The sequence below is a fragment of the Notolepis coatsorum genome, assembly GCF_963971535.1.
Source record: "Notolepis coatsorum genome assembly, chromosome: 9".
In the NCBI taxonomy this organism is placed as follows: Eukaryota; Metazoa; Chordata; class Actinopteri; order Aulopiformes; family Paralepididae; genus Notolepis; species Notolepis coatsorum.
In genome coordinates, this window is record NC_140173.1 from 76480747 (window position 1) to 76502413 (window position 21667).

The 21667-nt window shown below is 44.4% G+C and overlaps 1 protein-coding gene across 2 annotated transcripts; it reads left to right on the plus strand.

Annotated features, from left to right (window-relative positions):
* The first annotated feature begins 1003 nt into the window (after positions 1-1003).
* Positions 1004-8870, plus strand: pwwp2b (PWWP domain containing 2B). 2 transcript variants are annotated; one of them, XM_084321496.1, is made up of 3 exons: positions 1004-1233; positions 3916-5635; positions 7984-8870. In XM_084321496.1, exons 1-2 carry the CDS (start codon positions 1094-1096, stop codon positions 5633-5635), a joined length of 1860 nt encoding a protein of 619 aa, XP_084177622.1. In that variant the 5' UTR covers positions 1004-1093; the 3' UTR covers positions 7984-8870. The 2 variants fall into 2 exon arrangements, with proteins under 2 accessions (XP_084177622.1, XP_084177621.1); XM_084321495.1 differs by having other exon boundaries at positions 3916-5631.
* Positions 8871-21667: the final 12797 nt, after the last annotated feature.

Consider the following 21667-nt stretch of genomic DNA (forward strand, 5'->3'; position numbering starts at 1 on the left):
GGTCCCCCATTTTCAATTCATATAGACATATATGACATACATGACATACAGATAGTCAGTACTGCTACATCTATACATTTATGACATACCAGATTTGCAAATACAGTACTGTTTGTGATACAGAAGGAGTCAAGAAAAGGGAGTATATACATTTGACGTAGAAACTGTACATTGGAGGTTGGGTGGGGGGGGTTGGGTACATTGGGATATTGACAACCATACTGGGTAATTTACATTGGAGGTGGTTGGGGGGGGGGGGGGGGCGGGGGGCACACTGTATAAACAAGTAACACTGTACATTGAGGGGGGGGGGGAGGAGACACTGTACAAACAAACACAATTGTACATTGAATTATTGACAAAACCATACTAGGTAAATGACTGTACATTGGAGGGGGTTGGAATGATTGGGTTAGGATATTTACAGGGGCCAGTGTTGAATTGCAGTCTCCCGTAGGTGTCCGTATGATCCCTCTCCTTCATATCATGTATCTTTAGTTTTGTTTTGCGCTTCTGTACAATTCACTTTTAACATGTTTGATTGGATTAGATCATTTCAAATTATGCCAATTTTCGTATGGTCTACTCTTGGCATAGTAATAGTATTTTAATGCTTATCACTGTAGGCTACCGTTTGTGGCAAGAATGAGAATATGATATTAAAGAATATGGTCAAAATAATATAAAACCAAAGGAGGGAAATAAATTGGGAAATGGTAACAATAATGTCTGGGTGGTGTAGTAGTTTTAGGATTTAAACACGTCATGATGAGACTCGCAATGTGCTGCTACTGAGGCTGCCTGTATGTAATAATGTGAAAGTCCAGAGTCGTTAATAGTCACGTTATTAAATGATTCCAAGTGGGAAAGAAGGGTAGGCCTTATATCTTGAAAGATGTTGCTCGTCTCTGTGTGATGTCACCAGTGGCAGTACTGTTGTAATTGACTTGGTGGGGGCGATGGCGTCATTTCGTGCCCTGGTGTAGCCTCCTGTGCTGGGAAAGAGAAGCGAGTAGGATATTTGGCCGACGCGATCGTGGCTCCCTTGGCCGGGATCGAGCACCGTCAAGCCGGACACTTCAACCGGGAAAACATGGAGGCTGTGGCCGACGAGCTGCGGGCCGGCTCTCGGGTACCTGTCATTGTCGATCAAGTATTAAACGATACACTGGTGGTGACACTAACCTATCGCGAAATAAGCTACACGGGGATATTACTCGATTGCAACAAAAAGTGAGTAGTGTTTCTTCGAAATGTTTTCAGTTTTATAGCTACATCGATATAATTGGCTAACCGTAGCTAACGGCTCATCTAAGCTACCTAGCTAACGTTAGCCAGTTGGGCCTTCATACAAAAGACTTCAATGTATTGTAACGTTAGCTGGCAGGGTAGCTATCACGCTAGCTAACTAGCCGATGGCAAACCATTCGCAGTTTAGGCGACTAGACTTTCATATACCTTGTTATTATGAGGAAGCGGTATAGATGAAGCCAATGACCCTGTCAGAATCATTTTTCATCAGTCTCATGAACAATTGGCTGTAATGTCATTGGGTTCATCCATATCTCATTGTTAGCATACCGTTAGCCACATGCATACCAGACAAACGTATGGTAAAGAGGAGGCCTTGCTTGAACATCATTCTGTCATTGTATTTTGAAACGTGTTCCCTTTATTCACCCAGATATTTGCTATATTTTATTCTTACTATTGGCCCATGAGTCTCAATTCACATCTAATGAACTACAGCATGTTCACTGAGTAGAGGATAGACCCCCACAAGCCCTGCAAATTAGATGCTTACAAACAATGGATATGGAGGGGGACAGTTCAAAGATGGATAAACATATTTGATTTAATTCTATGCTAACTGTTAGACTATAATATGATATATAATATGGACCCCCCAAGGCCAAGCGGCCAGCTGCCTTGCAGTTTGGTCTGGCCTGACAAAAGGTCTTTCTTGGTGGTAATCTAGAAAACACCCACTATGTTAAAAGTCTGAGCCACAAAAGTATGATATAGTGATGTATGGAATATGGATACGGGTCATGACTTCTCTGGTCCAGTCAGTGTATGTGTGTCATACACAGGAACATGGTCACATGTCCTGGCCTTGTGTTGCTCTTAGTACAGACTAGTACACCTTAAAAGCCACATGGTTTATTTTTAGACGTGCAGCATCAGAATCTTACCAGCTTTCACCCTCCATATGCTTGGACGTCTTTCATGTATGTGAGCACTCAGGAATAACCCTCCCAAATGAAATAAACACGCTTTAAGTAGGTCCTATATTTTCTGCCTCGTCGCTGTCAAAATCTTTGATCTAGCCCTTTTCCTTTTCAGTTGATGGAGATTTCCCCTCATTGTGTTCCCCAGGTTTTCTTGTCACTGTTATTCAGTCAGATCTCCTTATCTGGTTATAGCGTACATGTACACTCGCAACATAAAATGCCAACCCTGTACGGAGTCATGGCTTGACAAACGCTATGAATGTCCTTGTACTCTCTTCTGGCTGGGACTCTCTGTCCCTCCTTACATGCAGCACTGTGTGTGCTGTGTCAGTCTCAGTGGAGGCTAATATTTGCTAAGGAGCACACATGAAAAAGGTCTGCGGGAACAGGCCCCAGTGTGAGTGAGGCCATTGAGAGGTGCCTGCCTGCCAATTACTTCTCTTGGGGGGGAAAAGGAATGGGCTCCCCAAATGTACCATAATTAATAATCTCACAACACACAAGCCCCCAGTGGACATGGATGCAAAAACAAACTGAAATCTCCTGGCTCTCGCCCTACTTCTCAGAATCCCGAGTGATTCATGGGATTGTTTTTGTCAGATGTTTGAGGTGGGGGGGGGGGGGGGGGGCGGGCTCCTGGGCATCCTGTAGTCTCTTTGTCTGCTGACTCTAGTCTTGACTAAAGCAGCACAGCCGTGACGCTGCCAGCCAGCTACCTCTCAATAACTCCTTAGACGATGGGCCTTCCGTAGACGCGTCTGCAGGTCCCACGCCATGAAAAGGGGGGCGTGAGGAATGAATTCACGAGCGGAGACGGTGCACTCTTGCTCTTTTTAGGCCAAATCCTGGTGGGTAGATGACAGCCTGGCTACTCACTGGTTCTGTGTCTCCAACCCCCCCCCCCCACACACACACACACACACACACACACACACACACACGCTAAAGGAAGGCTCAGCATACAGGTGACGGGGGGAGAACAATATCTGTCGCGTGTCCATATTAGGAGAAAAGGAAAATATTAAAAAAATGCCATGGGTTTCGGTAATTAGTCTTTTTACAGTGCGGACCTTGGAGAATGCTTTTTGAACAGTTTAGACAGGCTCAGGCTCAGACCTGTTTTGTTTCCTGGTTTTAAGTTGGAACTTGGAATAGTGGTCTTCAGTGCTGCAGCGAGCGGGGTCACAGACAAGAAATGCATTACACTAATGTTCACTCATGGCGGAAATTGCTTAACTGGAGAATTTGAGAAATGTCTGTCCCCAACAAGAATGTACGTACAGACACATTCAACAATAATGTTTGCTTGCATGAGTTTTAGGCTGTGGCTACATTGATACATCACAGAACGGATAGAAATTAGATTGAAGGTATCGCTGTCCATTTGTTTATTTTTAAATTAGAACCTAAAGCAAATCGTGCCTTTGCAGAAACGACAGCTTTGCGGATGGTAACATATCTGTCAGTTCCAAAAGTTCACCCTCTGAGCTTTTCTGTCTGTCAAAACGGACCGTAATCCGGCGGAGATGGACACAGACAAACGGATACTCTTGAAAATGCATTTAAAAGCCGACGTAGACGGACAGACACAACTTACTCTAACACTTTGACACAAAGGACCTTTGAGAGATGTCTTCTATTTATTTGAACTTTTCTTGTTTGTTTTATCTCCACATCTTAGGACTGGGCTGTTCTGTCTACCAGATGTCACAACAAGGCTGGCGGAATTCCCAGTATCCAAACCCGTTTATCAAATCCCTGAGTTTCTGAGTGAGGAGCCCATTCCCAAATCTCCCAGCCAGGTTTCACACAGACCCAAGGATGAGAACACACTTCCTGAAGATGACATACCTGGTGCGCCTCTTTTCTTCCCTGTGCCCACATCAGTGCCCGCTGGACAGGCTTCTTACCCTCCTTATTTTGAAGGAGCCCCCTTCCCTCGACCCTTATGGGTGCGTCACAGCTACAGCCAATGGATACCTCAGCCCCCTCCGCGACCAATCAAGAGAAGGAAGAGGCGGAGTCAAGAGCCAGGCCGCATGACCATGAGCACTATCCGTCTGCGTCCACGGCAGGTGCTATGTGAAAAGTGTAAGAACACGCTGAACAACAGTGATGAGGACAGTAAAGACGGCATGACCAACACCAAGGGTTCCAGAAAAGATAACGCGACACAGATCGACGATGATGCTAAAGACACTCCCACCAAGGTGACGAGGAAAGAGGACATAGCCACCACCAAGGACACTAAGAGGCGAGAGAACGGCACTGGTTTCGACAGCAAGCGGCTCAGGAAGGACAAGAGGGGGGAGGCAGAGGGGGAGAAGTTCCCCGGGGGTAATGTGATTCCCCACAGTCCTGTCATAAAGATCTCCTACAGCACTCCGCAGGGCAAGGGGGAGGTCATCAAAATCCCCTCGCGGGTCCATGGCTCAGTCAAGCCATTTTGTCCCAAGCAGCTGGCACAGAACGGCCTGAGGGAAAACGGCAAGGACCCTTCTGAGCCCACCAAGGAGCAACGGCACATCCTTGATGCCACCAGGTCAGGCTTGACCGTGTCCATTCCCAAACTCAAACTAACCAGGCCCTTCACCACCGTGGGTCAGGACTTACCCTCTCCAAAGATCAGCTTGAGACCTCCTCAAAGGGAGGGCGAGGAGAGTGTGGTGGAGTACGAGGCAGAGCTTGTAGGGGGGACCAGTAGACGGAGCCCTAGGGTGCCTGGTCCCTGCCTGCCCCACTCTGAAGACTCAGGGGAGGGCAAGAACTCCCTGGAGCTGTGGAGCTCGGGAGAGGAGGTGGAGCAGGGCCACAGCGACCTCACTTTGCTCATCAACTTCCGCAAGCGCAAGGCGGACTCCTCCAGCCTGTCCGTGTGCAGCAGCGACAGCCTGGACGAATCCAAGTCCTTCAGCTCCGAAGGCACCTCACCGGAGCTGTGCGACCTGGCGCCCGGCGAGGACATATCCGTGTCCTCGTCTTCCGTCCCCTCGCGGGACGACTGTAAGACGGTGCCGCCGCTCACCGTGCGGCTGCACACGCGCAGCATGTCCAAGTGCGTGACGGAAGAGGGTCACGCGGTGGCGGTGGGCGACATCGTGTGGGGGAAGATCCATGGCTTCCCCTGGTGGCCCGCGCGGGTCCTCACCATCAGCGGCAGTCGCAAGCAGGAGACGGCCAGCTGCGAGGCCCAGTGGCCCGAGGCCAAGGTGGCGTGGTTCGGCTCGCCCACCACCTCCCAGCTCTCGGTCGCCAAGCTGTCGCCCTTCAGGGAGTTCTTCAGGTCGCGCTTCAACCGCAAGAAGAAAGGGATGTACCGGAGAGCCATCCTGGAGGCCGCCAAGGCCGTAGGCTACATGAGCCCCGAGATCACCTCACTGCTCTCCCACTGCGAAACGTAGGTTAGTCTGCTATAGTCAGACCTCTACTGTAATCTTACCACGCTTACTTTTTCATTGATTCTTTTTGGGGGGATGGGAGTTTGTTACTATGCTTTGATCAACCAAAGATCTTAGGATAATTCCAGTTATTTTTCATCCTAGACCCTATTTCTCTATCATCTGGCATCATCTTTCCTGACAAGTCTCCTTAGTTGGACCACTGTTCTGCAAGTTGTGTGTTCTGGATGCTGGAGTTGGCTGCCGTGCCCCTGGCTGGACTTCAGTTCAGTGGAGCAACCGCACAACAGACAGAGAATGTAAAAACACAGCATGTCTCACACCACTGTGAGCACGGCGTGTATTTGATTAACTTCATTGTTTCCTTGAAATGAGAAACTTGAGCGTGAAGCAAGAGGAAATACAGACGTTTTAACGAGACCCACAGTGTCAATAAAGGAAACACAAAAAGGTCAGTCAATAGTGACTTCAGTGCAGAGGCAGTGCCCCGTTTGGGTTGAATTGCAGCTATGGAGCGCAGTAGCCAACTTAAGTTCCCGGAAAACACAACTTTCAACTTAAAAACACAAAACGCAACTTAAATAGTGGTGATGCAATTGACATTATTTTGGTTGGAATCAACCATGTGATGTTGGATAGTAGGGTTCTTCAAAGTGACAACAATGACATTCTAAAAAGGACCCAGAGTTTATTTCCTGATGAATGTCTGCTAATGCAATAGTTGACAGTATGGGGTGTAACGGAAAGCAGAAGCCACGGTTCGGTGTGTACCTCCGGTATTGGGGTCACAGTTTAGTGCATAGCTCGCTATTGGGGTCACGGTTCGGTACAGCAGGGGAAAAAGCAACAAAATCACAAAATGTGTAAGGCTAGGTTTCTTTTCATTTATTTTTAACAGTCGGTAGTACAAGTTATACTTAGTTCCACCTAGTGTCGTATAGTCCTCCCTGAGATGCATTCGTCGTATGGCTTCCTATAACCAATCGTGATGTCCGTACCGTGGAGTCGCAGGGGGGCAAATACGCGTACCGTTACACCCCTAGTTGGCGGTATAGTTGTTCCCTAGCAACAGAATTCCAGTGAAACAGTCTTATTAATTTGACAATTTCTTTGGATGTCAAACGTAACTTTTGTTGTGGGGACAATTGTATGATTCAACCTTGAGATTAATTGCAGCTCCACTTAAAGGTTTCTTTTAGAACCATTTTGGTAATATTTGGTGAAATTGTATTTATATCCCAACAGATGCCAATAAAGCAAATGCACTGAGGAAAATAATCTGGTCTCACTCTCTCCCTCTCCCAGGCCCTGTAATCAGACATTCTAAAATCTCTGGGTGGCCTGAATCTTGATGACCAATCAAGATTTCTTTGGTCTGACTCTGTCAAGGTGTTCCTGGGGTCGTTGAAAAGTACCCATAACAAAACCGCCTGCTGAAATATTGAACTCTTTAATCCAGCCTGTACCTTTCAAGTTCGTTTATTATTTGTCATAATAAAATCCAGAATACTTTATGATGAAATGCTTGTTTCTGTATGAGCCCCTGAGAGTGTGCTACATACAGTAAAAAAAAAAAAAAAAATAGTAATTAAGTACCTCTGCTGGGAGTCTAGAAAACCGCTGTTTTGCGTGTGCGTAGTGCACGGTACCGGGCGCAAAAAGTTAATTCAGACCTTGCTCTATTTCAGCTGCCGAAATTGCCCACCCCACCATTTAATTTATGATTTATGTCAAGAACACTCACTGAACATGTAGGCGATGTCTATGACAGATATCTTGGCTATGCACGCCTTGTTTCCCTGGTTTCTTTGTGTTGACCCTGGGTAGCCAGCCAAGCAGCAGGTCCTCGACACACCCTCAAAGGTTAATATTGTCTCTTGAGTGATATGACACAGACAGGCAGCCCCCACAGTCCTTGTTTACTCTGGTACAAGCTCAGTAGCCATGTGGAAGAAGGCAACGCACCCAACTAGTTCAGAATCTGCACTGTAAGGGATCGAGAGTAGCCTATATTTGGTGTTTCTTTCCCCCAGCGCTCGTAAGGGAAACATTTAATTTTTTTGCAGCGTCAGCCGCCTAGAGATTTCAGCAGGCAGGCAAGTAGCCGAATACTGCATCTTGGCTCTCTTAAAATATAGGCCATCCTTTAAAACCTCTGGGTTGAATTTAGAAATGTCCTGTAATCTTTTAATGAGTAACATGCCATCTGTTAACAAGCACAACTTTCCCAGCTCCAAATCTAAACACAGTCAGGATACCCCTATATGGAGAATATGATCTGCCTTGTTTGCTCATTCTTATTACTTTACTTCCCTCCCCACCTCTCTCTCTCTCCCTCTCTCTGTGTTCAGGGGCTGAGGGCTGAAGAGAGGTCGCCGAGGTTTTTCTGAACGCTCTAGACTCTGTCATCAAGACCCAGGAGGGGAGTACGTGCGGTTGCCATGGCTACTATTTATATGCCGCTATTTTTTTTTCTTTTTCCTTTTTTTTTCTTCTTCACAGGGCTGGAGGAAAATGGCTGCCAAGGTGAAGTGTTGTTGAGACTGGATAAGGGAGCAAGAAAGGCCAGTTTGAGGCATCTCATGGTCTACTCTGTACCGAAATATTCCTCCTTTTTATTTAGCAGATTTAAACCAGACGTTTCAATAGAGAGCCGAACAGCAACACTACAAGAACCCGAATGTATTTATTATCCCTAACAATAAGTCCATTAAAAAATAAATATAAAAAATCTGCTGCTGTCACTCATGGTCCTCGCCACAGATTTGGTTTTTGAGAGATCTTACTCCGTTCCATTCTCTTTTTTCCCGGTCTCATCCGTCTTCATCGGATGTCCCCGACCCGCGGCTGAACAAACCAGGGAAAGGGGCTTTTACCGTGGGTTTTAAAAGTCTTAGTAGAAAACGTTTTACTTTCCAGATGTGAAAATGTGAAACGGCTCCATCCAGAGACAATGACGATGTTCCCAGCTCTCCTGTCTCCTGTTCATCCTCTGTAGCCTCCTAGTGGGATGACATGGACGTATTTATACTGACCTTCTGTCCTCTCCAGGACAACATTGGTGTCGATTCCATTTCATTTGTTTTTGGGGGACTTTATTTAGAAGACTCTTTTCTCTTTTTTTTTTTGGTTGTGATGCGGGTCCAGGGGAAAGACCCGCCCTCCCCCCCCTGAATTAATTTGTACTCACTTTAATTATTTAATGTGTCGTGTTTAAAGAAAAAAAGAAAAAAAAGCACTTTATCTGTACCTTGGTGGCCTGCTGTAAGCTCACTGTCCAAAAAAGAAGAAAAACACACACGCTAGCTGGAGATACAGCCCAGATAGGCAGCAGGGGGAGTTTAAAAAGTCTTGTGACTATCTACAGTTTAAAAAGTCTTGTGACTATCCACAGTTTAAAAAGTCACATTACTATCCACAGTTTAAAAAGTCTTGTGACTATCCACAGTTTAAAATGCCACATGAATATCCACAGTTTAAAAAGTCGTGTGACTATCCAGTTTAAAAAGTCACATGACTAGCCACAGTTCAAAAAGTCACATGACTATCCACAGTTAAAAAAAGTTGACTATCCACAGTTCAAAAACTACAAAGTATTGTGACTATCCACAGTTTAAAAAGTCACATCACTAGCCACAGTTCAAAAAGTATTGTGACTCTACAGTTTAAAAAGTCACATGACTATCCACAGTTCAAAAAGTCACATGACTATCCACAGTTTAAAAAGTCCCATGACTATCCACAGTTCAAAAAGTCACATGACTATCCACAGTTCAAAAAAATCTTGTGACTCCACAGCATTGGAGATGATTTTGTATTTAATTTTTCTCTACAATTCGGGGGACACCTTGGAGGGTGGTTGTGTACACTGTATTCTTGCATTTGACTTGGGTGGTCAGTCGCTCAACCTACCTATTACACACACACTACAACAATCTGCATTAAATGTTTCCACTGGAGCTAAATGGGACAGGAAATATGTCACCCCCCCCCCCCCCTCTTTATGCATAATAAATTAAAAGCTGAAACTTTGAAGAAATGCTGTAAGAATACTGTGAATTCAACTGCTGAGCGTGCAAAGGAAAGGGTTGGGGAGCAAAGTCACTACCGGTTTGCAGGCTGCGGTTATTGAGTCTTACGGACTGCACAGCTGGCCTTTACTGACCTTTTGGGTTGAAAGCGGCACTGTTTTGAAGAGGAGGGGAAGGTCACGATTGACAGTATTCACGCGGTGGCCATTTTGCTCTCATGTCCTGCTCAGGAGCAAAATGCCCACTGCGTGAATACGGTCAACGGCAGAGACCGCGGTTAGCCTAGCGTCACCCACAGCCTAGTCTTGACTTTCAAGCTCCCTGCAGATTGCACACATCCAGTCTCGAGACAAGCGGCCTGTCTCCGTTAGTTAGTTGGATCCCCCCCCCCCCCCTTTTTTTTGTTATTTAAGTTGAACCTGTCTGTCGAACCAGCTGACACGGTCAGAACCGGCTCATTGATTGTCGGGTTAGAGGAGTGTGTTTGGGGGAGCTTGTGATACGTGCGTCCCACCTCATAATCAATGGTGTGGCTGTTGTGCTTCACTGGTTGCCAGGCAGTGTTTAGGAGAGAGCCCTTCCCCCCGCTACATGTCTGAGAGGGAAAAGGTTGTCAGGATGTACCCGTGGATGAGCAACATGGCTATAGGTTGTCAGGATAAACCTGTGGATGAGCAACATGGCTATCTACTGTTGCCCACATTGGTCAATGTTATTGGCAAATTTTATGTTGTTTTTTGTGTTTTTGTTTTAGTTTTTTTTTTACATGTACTGTACATAAAATAAAATATACAAGCAATATCTGTGCTGTTCATTGTTTTATTTTTAATTGGAAGAAATTGGCTACCTACATCCAGTGTTCACTGGTTAGATGGCAAGGTAATTATTGTACTTGTATGTTTTATCTAGAAACTGCATTTCCTCCTACTTTTTTAAAAAAGTTATAAAAGATGGTCTATGTTGTCTTTCATCTTGCTTACCCATTCCTAAAAGAGACACATTTGTACAAGATGGTCTGTGTTCACTCTTTCATTTAGCCGTTCCTAAAAGAATAATGGATATGTGGTCTCGTAAAATAATAAGAGGGCAGCTTCTTTCTCATCTTGTGCTAGACCAGTGGTTCTCAATGCAGTGTCCAGGGGACCTTGAGGTCGATTTCAAAGAGACAAAAATCCCATTCTAAAAAGGACCCAAGTATAATTTCCTGTTGCAATGTTTGCTAATGCAATAGTTGACAGGAAATACATTTCTGTCCAAACTGTTCCCTAGCTAGCAACAGAATTCCAGTGAAACCGTGACTATTTTTTACATGTTTTACTTTCTCCACTATTACCACCTCAGCTAGAGTAGATGGAATTCTATCCAACAACAAACTATCTCAGATGAGGGTCCCTGAGACAGTCTTGACATGAGAAGGGTTGAGATGCCAAGTGTTGTAAAGGTCTATTTTTAGACTAAATGGACTGAAAGCCTATGGATGTGATGAATCTGCACAAAATGGCCACAGAATATCTCTAATGGAAGATAATACACTGGTCTGGTCTGATGAACTGTTATCCAGGCAAGAATGACGACCCACGTGTCACAAACAGTGGCCTTATGTCCCTTTAAAGATCTAGGCCAAAGCGTAGATGAGGTCTTTCAGTGTTTCAGCCTTGTTTATTTAATTGTTACTTAACCATTTCACTACCAAAGGGTTAACCCTTTCACTGTGACAATACATAAGGTTAACCCGTTCACTGCCACACGACAAAGGGTTAACCCTTTCACTACCACACTACAGACGGGTTAAAGATCTAGGCCTATGGTTGCGCCTTGGCATTGGCCCCAGTATCCACACAGGTTGCAACTCGACCGGGTGTCCTCTTTCCCTTTGGTCGCGTGATCGCTGGCCTCTTGCACACGCCCTCACAATCTGGTAAAAACTTCATAATAGGGGTTAAACGTGTGATGGTGTGAAAATGTTGGCGCTTGTCACTTCTCTTCCCTTTTCGTCAAACTGAAATGGCAACGCATACAATAGGATAGGATATCTTTATTAATCTTTTTATTAATCCCTCACGGGGAAATTCAAGTGACATACAATCAAGCCAACTGGACCTATTCCCTTTACTAGTTCTATTCTGGTTAGTAGATCTCTACGTATCCTCCTAGCGGTGTATTGGTCATGTTTAGAAAGTTGACTTGTAGTCGCTAATGTTGTAAATAGGAGTGTATCTTTGTCTTTGTTGCATAACTAGTATATACATACACAGCTCTGTGGGTCAGGGAAGGTCAGATGACGCTCCCCCCCCCCCCCCCCCCTGCTATCCGTCCCCGTCTCCTGATCTGGTCATCTGACCGTGGAGCTCCCCTCCCCCACCCTGCTCCCGTTTCATACCTCTGACCTGGCCTTCTGCACTGACACATTTCCATAACTCTTACACAAGGCTGCTTCCTTCGGCCGTGAACTGGTCACATCATGATGAATAAAGACCATGGGCAAGATATTGGCGGCGGGCTGTATGACGTGAAAAATGTAGGTTAAATCCCCCGTTTCTCAAGAGGGATGGTAGGCTACTTGAGAAATCCCTCTTGTTATTCGAAGCCTATACAGACAAAGAGCTATGTCATTCCAAACGTTTAGCCTGCTTGACGCAAATCGACGTGAATGTTTCACATCACATGGAATCACACAAACTCTACTGTCTGTTTACAAATGTACACACAATTCAAATAAGAGTCCTATAAGATAATAGGATTTGCAAATATCTCATCTGAAAATGCAAAACAGACTCGTGTGGTTCTTCGTGTGCAGGACTAATGCGCGACAGGCTTCTCCTCTTGTGTTTACCACAGGCGTGGGGTGGGGGGCTTCTTGGTTATGTCTGTCCTGGTCACTGGAGGCTGTATACTTGGCACAGCGGCTGACGCGCGCCGCCCATCCCCCACACCGTGTGCAGGTGAGGTTAGGGGAAGGAATGCAGGCCCACCGCATTTTCTGGACCTAGCTGTGAGCTAGTGTGGTTGGTCCAGCATGCTACACACACACACACAATATGAAACAAAAGGAACAGTGTTCACTAGGAGACCTGCAGGCAGGATGGCAATGACCATTGGGGGGTAGATTTGTCACGCTGGGGGCAAGCTTCATTGAAGTGTGGCCAACACCCACAGCAGTCCTTTGGCTATGCAGCACACCATACAATGTCTCCTTCCATTTTGCTTAGTTTCATCTCACACGGAGTGTTGCGACACAGGCCAACGGGGTGTGCCGTATCCTGGGGGATCCGTGTAGAACTGTTATATTTCTTCTATAGGTGTAATGTATGGGTGGGTGGGTTCACCACTGTCGGCTGTGGCTCTCTCTGGAGATGGGCCTGGGCTCCAGCCCATCTGCTTGACCAAGACGGTGGAGAGGAAACAGGCTAATTGCATTTGGGTCTTTCGATCTACAGCTCCTGGCTCGGCGTGTCCCGAGCGGTCCCACGGCGGCGCAGGAGGGAACAACCGCCCCACTGTTGATATGAAAACACACACACACACACCCACACACCTACACATGCAAGGTCACACAACAAACACACCCTGCCTCCTGGTAATCCCTGTATTTCCTGGGGTTGAACCGCTCATCCGCATTAACTATGTTGACACGGCGGCCATTTTACTTTCATGTCATGCTCAGGTTGGGATTCCTTTCCACCCTGTTCCCACCTTGGTGTTTTTGGCCAACGCCTAGGCTAGCCACTCCGCATCTGCTTCCATTCATTTGTGCTAAGCTAGGTTAGCTTGCAGCTGGATACCTCCCTACCAGGGGCGTTTTTAGGGTTAGAAAACATTGGGGGCTTCAGCCCAGGGGGGTGGAGGGGGGGGTAACCCCCCCCCCCCCCCTTTTTTTTTTTTTTTTTTTTTTTAAGCACAGAAATACGCAATTTTAGAGTAATTAGAGATGAATACTGAATAACTAGAATCATTAGAGGTTCTCAAAGTGAGGTCCAGGTCCATGAGAGGGATCTGGGCAGTCCCCATAGAAAATTCAAAGTTAACAGGACCAAATCATCAGTTTCTTATTTATTTATTTAGCCAGATTAAACATTGATCTGGTCCAAGAAGCCCCTACATGATTACAAATATACATATATACACATATATATATATATATATATATATATATATACTGTACATACATACACATATACACCAATAACTAAATAAAAACACAGTTAAGAATCATACACATAAGCAAATAAACAAACAAACAAACATATGCACAGCCTATGTACAAAATAAATAAACAGTTAATCTCTAGTCTTTACAGTTTTCTTCAATTGCATAAACACTCAAATCAAAAGTATTACACAATTATCAAAACCTTACACTCAAGGAGCAAAATATAGGCCCAGATTTGCACCCCTACAATGTCAGCCTCACTTTTTGCAAAACAATACACACAGTGATTTGCAAAACACTAAACACACTTGCATTACATTAGACACAGAATGTCAAATTACCACACATATGAGCCAATTGGTTAACACAGCCATCAGATGCACAAACACACCATTGCTTAATTGTAGATACACAATCAGGTTTAAGCACTATAAAAATGCAGCAGGTGAGTTCACCTGTCTTCAACCAAAATGGAAGGAGAGTGAAGTACTGTACACAGAGAACGTGAAAATATACAATACATTCACCAAACACTACACAAGACAACCAATGATGCAGACTGATGAAAATATAAATTTTCTCCCATTTTCCCAAATCAGTCAACATGTCAACATGGAGAATCACAACAAAAAATTATCTTGCCAGATCCAGCTAGGCAAAGAGATAATGTCTAGTATTTTCTGTTTAGATTTTTTCAAAAAGAAATTGTATTACTGTAATTTTAACCTGTACTGGATACAGTATTTTATGTTTGTCTGATATTTGCTGAGCTTACAGTGTTATGCACATAGTAGCATGAAAACTGGGACATGTATTGTTGTGATTCTCCATGTTGAAATGTTGACTGATTTGGTTATATGGAGAGAACATTTATATTTTCATCAGTCTGCATCATTGATTTGGGTATATGGAGAGAAAATGTTATTTTTTTCATCAGTCTGCATCATTGATTTGGGTATATGTAGATAAATAAATTATATTTTCATCAGTCTACAGCATTGGTCTTGTGTAGTGTTTGGTGAATTTATTGTATATTTGAACATTCTCTGCGTACTTCACTTACAGTACTCTAATCACTGAGAAGTAGAATTGCTAAATGTGTTTTAGGTTAAGCACAGCAGTGTGTGTAACTGGTTCAAACAGAATTAAGTCATTATGAAATGTGTGTTTCATATGGTAACAAAATTAGTGTATGGTTTTGACAAGTTAGCAAAGGATCTGAGGTGTTCTGATAATTGTGTGTGTGGTTGTGCTAATTGTGTGTTTTGAAACACCGGGCCCCGTTTTCAAAATCATGCTTAGGCAATCGAAAAAAAACTATTGTGTGTTTCATTATATACATATGTTTCAGTCTTCTCATAAAAAAAATATTCGATTTTTGGGTCTTTTCCTGCCTTTGGTCCGCTTTGCATTCACATCTCAAATGAACCGCAGCAGGGTTCACTTGCAATAGTGAATGAGCTTTCACACCACCCCAAACCAACCGGACTATCCGAGGTTCGATTAAAGCTTATTATAGGACACTGGACATGGGTATGGATGGCTCCAGGTGCTGCTGCGTTAAAGTGCACATCTTCAATATCTGTACTATTTAAAAGCACAGTGCAGGACACACTCAAAGGTTATCGCACCTCAGAGATGGCAGTGGACATGTATGACAGGACAAAGGCCATATGTAATGGCCTTTGGATTGAGGAACATACTACCAGCCAAAGGAGGAAGCAGAAAAGGATGGGCGAGTATGTAGTTGAGTCATCTTGTGGCACAAGCTCAGACCTCAGCTCAGGAGATCAGCTGAGACAGAGACTGTTCTATCCAGTCGTCGACAGAATACTGCAAGAGCTTGAGAGCAGGTTCTCATGAGTTGGATAACAACTTATGAGAGGCATACAGGCATGTTATCCAGCCTCAGACCAGTTTCTCTCAGTGGAATTGCTGCAACCCCTCGCCACACATTACAATATCCAACTATTGCCAGAGGAGATCACAGTTGCAAAGTGTTTCCTGGTCAGGACAGGCAGAGATGCAGTCCCTACTATCCAAAGTGTCTTTTCCCTCCTGGATGATAATAATAATAATAATAATAATAATAATAATAATAATAATAATAATAATAATAATAATAATAATAATAATAATAATAATAATAATAATAATAATAATAATAATAATAATAATAATAATAATAATAATGCATTTGATTTATAAGGCGCCTTTCAGGACACTAAAAAAAAAGTCCACAAATCGGTGAATGAAAGAATTATAGGATCAAATGAAAACTACTTACTAAAAATGTTTAAAAGTACTAAAAACCAACAAAAAATACCAAACACTAACAAACATTCAGCACAGACAATGGGGATGCTGACATAAAAAAAAAAAAAAAAAAAAAGTTAAAAAAAAATGTAAACAATTTTTTTTTTTTTTTTTTTTTTTTAGATCCGGGGCTAGGAGAAAAACATCCGGGGCTAAAGCCCCGGAAGCCCAGGGCTAACGACGCCACTGCTCCCTACTGAGAGGTAATGTAGCGACCGGTAATATGGCAACTCAATTCTCACACAGAAAGCCCAATTGAACCTATGTGTTGTATCAAACCTCTCTCGGACATCATCCTCCGCTTTTACTGGTTATTTAAGTAGACTCCTCGTGTTCTTCATGAACTCCAATATCCATGTGTCATTTCTGTAGACCTGCAGCCAGATAGCTTTCTACTGTGTTCCTTTAAATATTATGTGCTTTGTTTGTATAAATTTAGGGTTGTGCCATTATTACTATGCAAATATAATAATTGTGATTAATTTTGTAATGAGTTGTATGTGTCTGTTTCTAGCATCCTTGACATCCAAGGACAACGATGTAAATAAGTCACTGCGCCTTTTTCGTTCCTATCCTTGACAAAAGTGTAAATGGAGTAAAATCTGTATATGTTTTGTGTCTAAATAAAAACCTTCAACCTTCATGTGCTTTTATGTTGAGTAACGTTATCAAATCAAATTTATTTGTAAGGCCGGACAACACATGTTAATGTCCCCATGGGCCGGACACGTCTTCTTTAAACAAGTCAAGAAGAAACATAACAATAAGTCAAGAACAAAACAAGAACACCATAAGGTCCAACAAATTTTAAATAAATTCAAATAAATAATAGAATGCAAGCACTCCCAGACATACCCCACGCCAAGGTAAGGAAAAACTCACTAAAACCTAACAATAGGGGAAAAATGCTCCACAGGCAGTGTGGAGGAGAGAAACCTTAGAAGGGCCATTCAAGGGGGGATCTCCCTTCTTAGATGTCGGTGATAGTAGTGTTGCAGACTAACAGTTGGTAAGCATGCACTCATGTGTGTAGTGAAACACAGATGAGTGCATGCAATAGCAACTGAACATTTTGAAAAATTAAAGATAGAGCTGATAGCGATAGCAACTGAACATTTTGAGAGATTAAAGATAGAGCTGATAGCGAATGTATTTGAGGCACGGGGGCGACGCAAAGAGGGTCGCGTCCTCCCCGTCTTAATCACGGGACGTTCAACACTCCGGTCATCGCTCCGAGACAGCCGGAGACAGGGAGATGGGGGGGGCGGCGCAGAGAGGGTCACAACCTCCCCGACATCATCGCGGGACGTCCAGCACTCCGGTCACCACTACGAGACCGCCGGAGACAGGGAGACAGGAGGGCACGCAGAGAGGGTCGCATCCTCCCGGCCTTCATCGCGGGACGTCCGACACTCCGGTAAACACTCCGGGACGCGTGAATATTAAAGGCAACCAACTTGTGTTCAGCTTTTCGTTCAGCGTTTCTCTGATTGGCCACATGGCCACGTGACCACCCTAGCACACGCCCTTATCCGCGCTGAGAGACGCGGCAGAGAGTGACAAATCATGCTTTTCTGCTGCCAGTAAGAAGACCACTGTACAATAATCCACAATTATGTCTGTATTTGATTATGGTGAAATTAAGTACATGCATGCCTCTCCCTCTGAAAGCCCATCCACGCTGTGTATCATAGAGCACTGGGTTTTATCACTGGAGATACATTTCTCACTCACCATTGTATTTTATATGAAAATAATTGTAAGTAGGTGAATTCTACACATCTGACAACGCCATCTGACAATATCATTTCAATCAATCATAATGATGTGTTTTCTATATTATATCCACAATCATTCATCTAAAAAATTGTATGGGCGTAAATACATGTTAAGATATTCAAAATCATCACAGCAGTATAGTTTGTTTATACTTCAGAAGTGATGTACAGTGACGAGTGAATCTGGTAGTTGGTTGTTAAAAACGCGAAATAACATAATAACGTTACAGTGTACAGTTTCTAGTTCAGTCAGCAGCCTCCACTGATGTTATGACGTTACAAAATAACATTATACATTATGCTCCGCGCTTCAATTATACATTATGCTCCGCGCTTTATTCATTCATTTCATAATCAGTCAGCAGCCTGCGTCCTCCACTGATGTTAGTATAGTTTGTTTATACTTCAGAAGTGATGTACAGTGACGAGTGAATCTGGTAGTTGGTTGTTAAAAACGCGAAATAACATAATAACGTTACAGAGTACAGTTTCTAGTTCAGTCAGCAGCCTCCACTGATGTTATGACGTTACGAAATAACATTATACATTATGCTCCGCGCTTCAATTATACATTATGCTCCGCGCTTCATTCATTCATTTCATAATCAGTCAGCAGCCTGCGTCCTCCACTGATGTTATGATGTTACAAACGCCGTGAAATAACATTATACATTATGCTCCGTGCTTCATTCATTCATTTCATAATCAGTCAGCAGCCTGCGTCCTCCACTGATGCAGCCTCCACTGATGGATTTCATTTGGGACTGCTGCCGCTTCCTCCACTGATGGATTTCATTTGGGACCGCTGCCGCTTGCCTGCCGCGTTCGCGGCAAAATGGGCGGGGGGTCGTGGCCAATCAGAGAAAAGCTGAACACAAGTTGGTTGCCTTTAATATTCACGCCTCCGGGACAGCAACTCACAGGGAGACAGGGAGACGGGGCAGGCGTTAGACAGCTCGTGTGATTGTAGTGGGCGGACATAGCAATAGATACAAGTTATAATGTACTGCATTTTGAGCAGAGCTCTAGACTAACCTTCCCACTAGTGACACTGCTGTGTTCAACTTTCTCAGTGGGTGGAGTAATTTACATCAACATAAAGTCTGTAAATTATATAGAGAATACATAAAAAGAGAGCCTAATGTAAAAGGCTTATGTTCCCCCACAACCTGTGCTGTAACACATTGTGTTTAGATTTGTCGGTGTTAATATTTGCCTTGGTGGCACTAGTGCAAGTGGGGTGAGAAATCGCATGGCTCCGCAACTGTGTAGTCCGACATATGTCGGGTTTAGTTGATGGACGAGGACACACAGTTCTGAAGTTGCATCTTTACTATCCTCCATCCACCGTGTTTTCATCTGCAGCTCACAGAGCAAAACAGCCCCTTCACGGATCAGTGCAGCGTAAATCTGGGACACAAAAAAGGGAGGCACATGGCAGTGGGATGCCGTGTGCAGTTACCACTAATGATATGCCTCCATGCAAGCTGTGGTCATAATTAACTTTGCAGTGGGCCTGGTCCGTGTGAGCAGCATTGGAGAAAGAAGATGCTCAGAGGAGCAGGCAGAGCCCTGGGACTTGCGCTCAGCCGAGGATGGGAGGGAACCAAACCTGACGTCGTGTGTGCAGACAATGTGTCTGCTAAGCGCACACTAGGCATGTTGGGTGGTCCGCTGTCAAGAAGTAACATGATGCGGATGCTAATGGAATTGTCTTCCGGAACTCTGCTAAAACCGTGGGGCTTACTCAAGAGGGTGTGTTCTCACAGAATGATCAGCTGGGGGGGGGGGGGGGGGGGCCTGTTGTGTGATTTTTTTCCTATCTTTGAGTTGTCATATAGTTTTCAATCACATGCACATTTTGCATTACACGGACAGTGCTCCCTGCTTTCCGACTAGATTTGTCTCGTGGTCATTATTGCATAACTCAACAGTGGTGCCAGTGGGTGCTCCATTGTTATTGTGGTGAAACCAGCAGTGTTTTGGGTTGAGTTTTGAGGAATGTGCTTCTTTATTGCTTTCTGTTCTGCAGCAGTGAAGAAAATTAAATCCCTTATGGTGTGTGTGTGTGTGTGTGTGTGTGTGTGTGTGTGTGTGTGTGTGTGTGTGTGTGTGTGTGTGTGTGTGTGTGTGTGTGTGTGTGTGTGTGTGTGTGTGTGTGTGTGTGTGTGTGTGTGTGTGTGTGTGTGTGTGTGTGTGTGTGTGTGTGTGTGTGTGTGTGTGTGTGTGTGTGTGTGTGTTGTTCCACCTATCCCTTGCTGGACAAAATGGTAAAACAGTCCTTGCTCAAGATAACTGTCTTTCCGTGTCTCTCGCTTTGTCCTTGAAGCTTAACCCAGAGTCCTCTCTCATTCATGTGCTTTTGTATTGACAGCGAAGATTTGCTGGCCAAGCTTTTTTATTGGGTAATTTTATTGATCCAGGCTCCCGGATCATCTGGGGCTGGATCACTGAACCACTCTCTCATTTACATTCAGTGGCAGCTTGCCTCCCCTCTCAGCGCCTGTGCTTTTTGTCCTGCAACAAGCATGATAACTACCGTTTACTTGGCCCATTTCCCCTAATCAATCAAGCTTGCTTGAGAAATCCCCCCACTCATGGAAGGCACAGGCTACTGTTTATTAAGCATTATCTTATCGGGTAATTACCCTCTTTGTAATGCTAAGCAATGTTTGAAGAAACTGTATCAGCTCCTCTGTGGCTCAAGTAGTTGCCAAATACACTGCCTTTCCCAGACGTCTTTGCGTCGGCCCCTGGAGGGGAAGCAGTGACCTTCTAACGGGACATGGGTGTGGTCCTACTACGCTCACGCAACGCTTATATGACACAGCCCATGTGACCTGGGTAAACACACAGACTTCTGTTCAATGTATCGTGTGTGTGTGTGTGTGTGTGTGTGTGTGTGTGTGTGTGTGTGTGTGTGTGTGTGTGTGTGTGTGTGTGTGTGTGTGTGTGTGTGTGTGTGTGTGTGTGTGTGTGTGTGTGTGTGTGTGTGTGTGTGTGTGTGTGTGTGTGTGTGTGTGTGTGTGTGTGTGTGTGTGTGTGTGTGTGTGTGTGGCTCGCAGCTTTGTAAAACTATCAACGCGCTGCACGACAATTTAATGAAACTACGTTCAAACTAGGGACACGCGGATGCAGACACTGATACCAGGCTCTCGTATCGGCCGATACTGTAAGTCTAGGATGTGGTATGCGTCCGTCTCTAATTCAAACTGTACTGAAATCCGTCACCCGTCACTTTGCCATCACCCATATGACTACACAAATCAACCCCAGGAAACAGTAACATCCTCTGGCATTTTCACTGTACTTATATATTTGAGGGGAGAAAGAATCGCATACTAAACCATTTGCACATTCATTATACAGAAACAGCCGACCGATCCACACACACCACACCTTAGACTGTACATGACAAGTTAGACAGGGCCACCTCTTGGGTCTTAACCCTTTCACTACTACACTTTAGAAGGTTAACCCTTTCGCTACCACACCATATAAGGTTAACCCTTTCACTACCACACTACAGACGGTTAACCGGTTAACCGTCTGTAGTGTGGTAGTGAAAGGTTAACCTTCTATAGTGTGGTAGTGAAAGGTTAACCTTCTATAGTGTGGTAGTGAAAGGGTTAACCGTTTGTAGTGTGGTAGTGAAAGCGTTAAACATTTTGTAGTGCGGTAGTGAAAGGGTTAAGTTAACCAGACTAAGTGGCCATCAAGACAGTGGTCAATACCAGGGATGTAGTGGAGGGTAGACCCAC

Bases quoted from the DNA above. Each gene is read 5' to 3' on its own strand.
- pwwp2b (XM_084321495.1), top strand. From the start codon at position 1,094: ATGGAGGCTGTGGCCGACGAGCTGCGGGCCGGCTCTCGGGTACCTGTC. The intron at 1,234-3,915 runs GTGAGTAGTGTT...TCCACATCTTAG, and splicing joins TTACTCGATTGCAACAAAAA to GACTGGGCTGTTCTGTCTAC.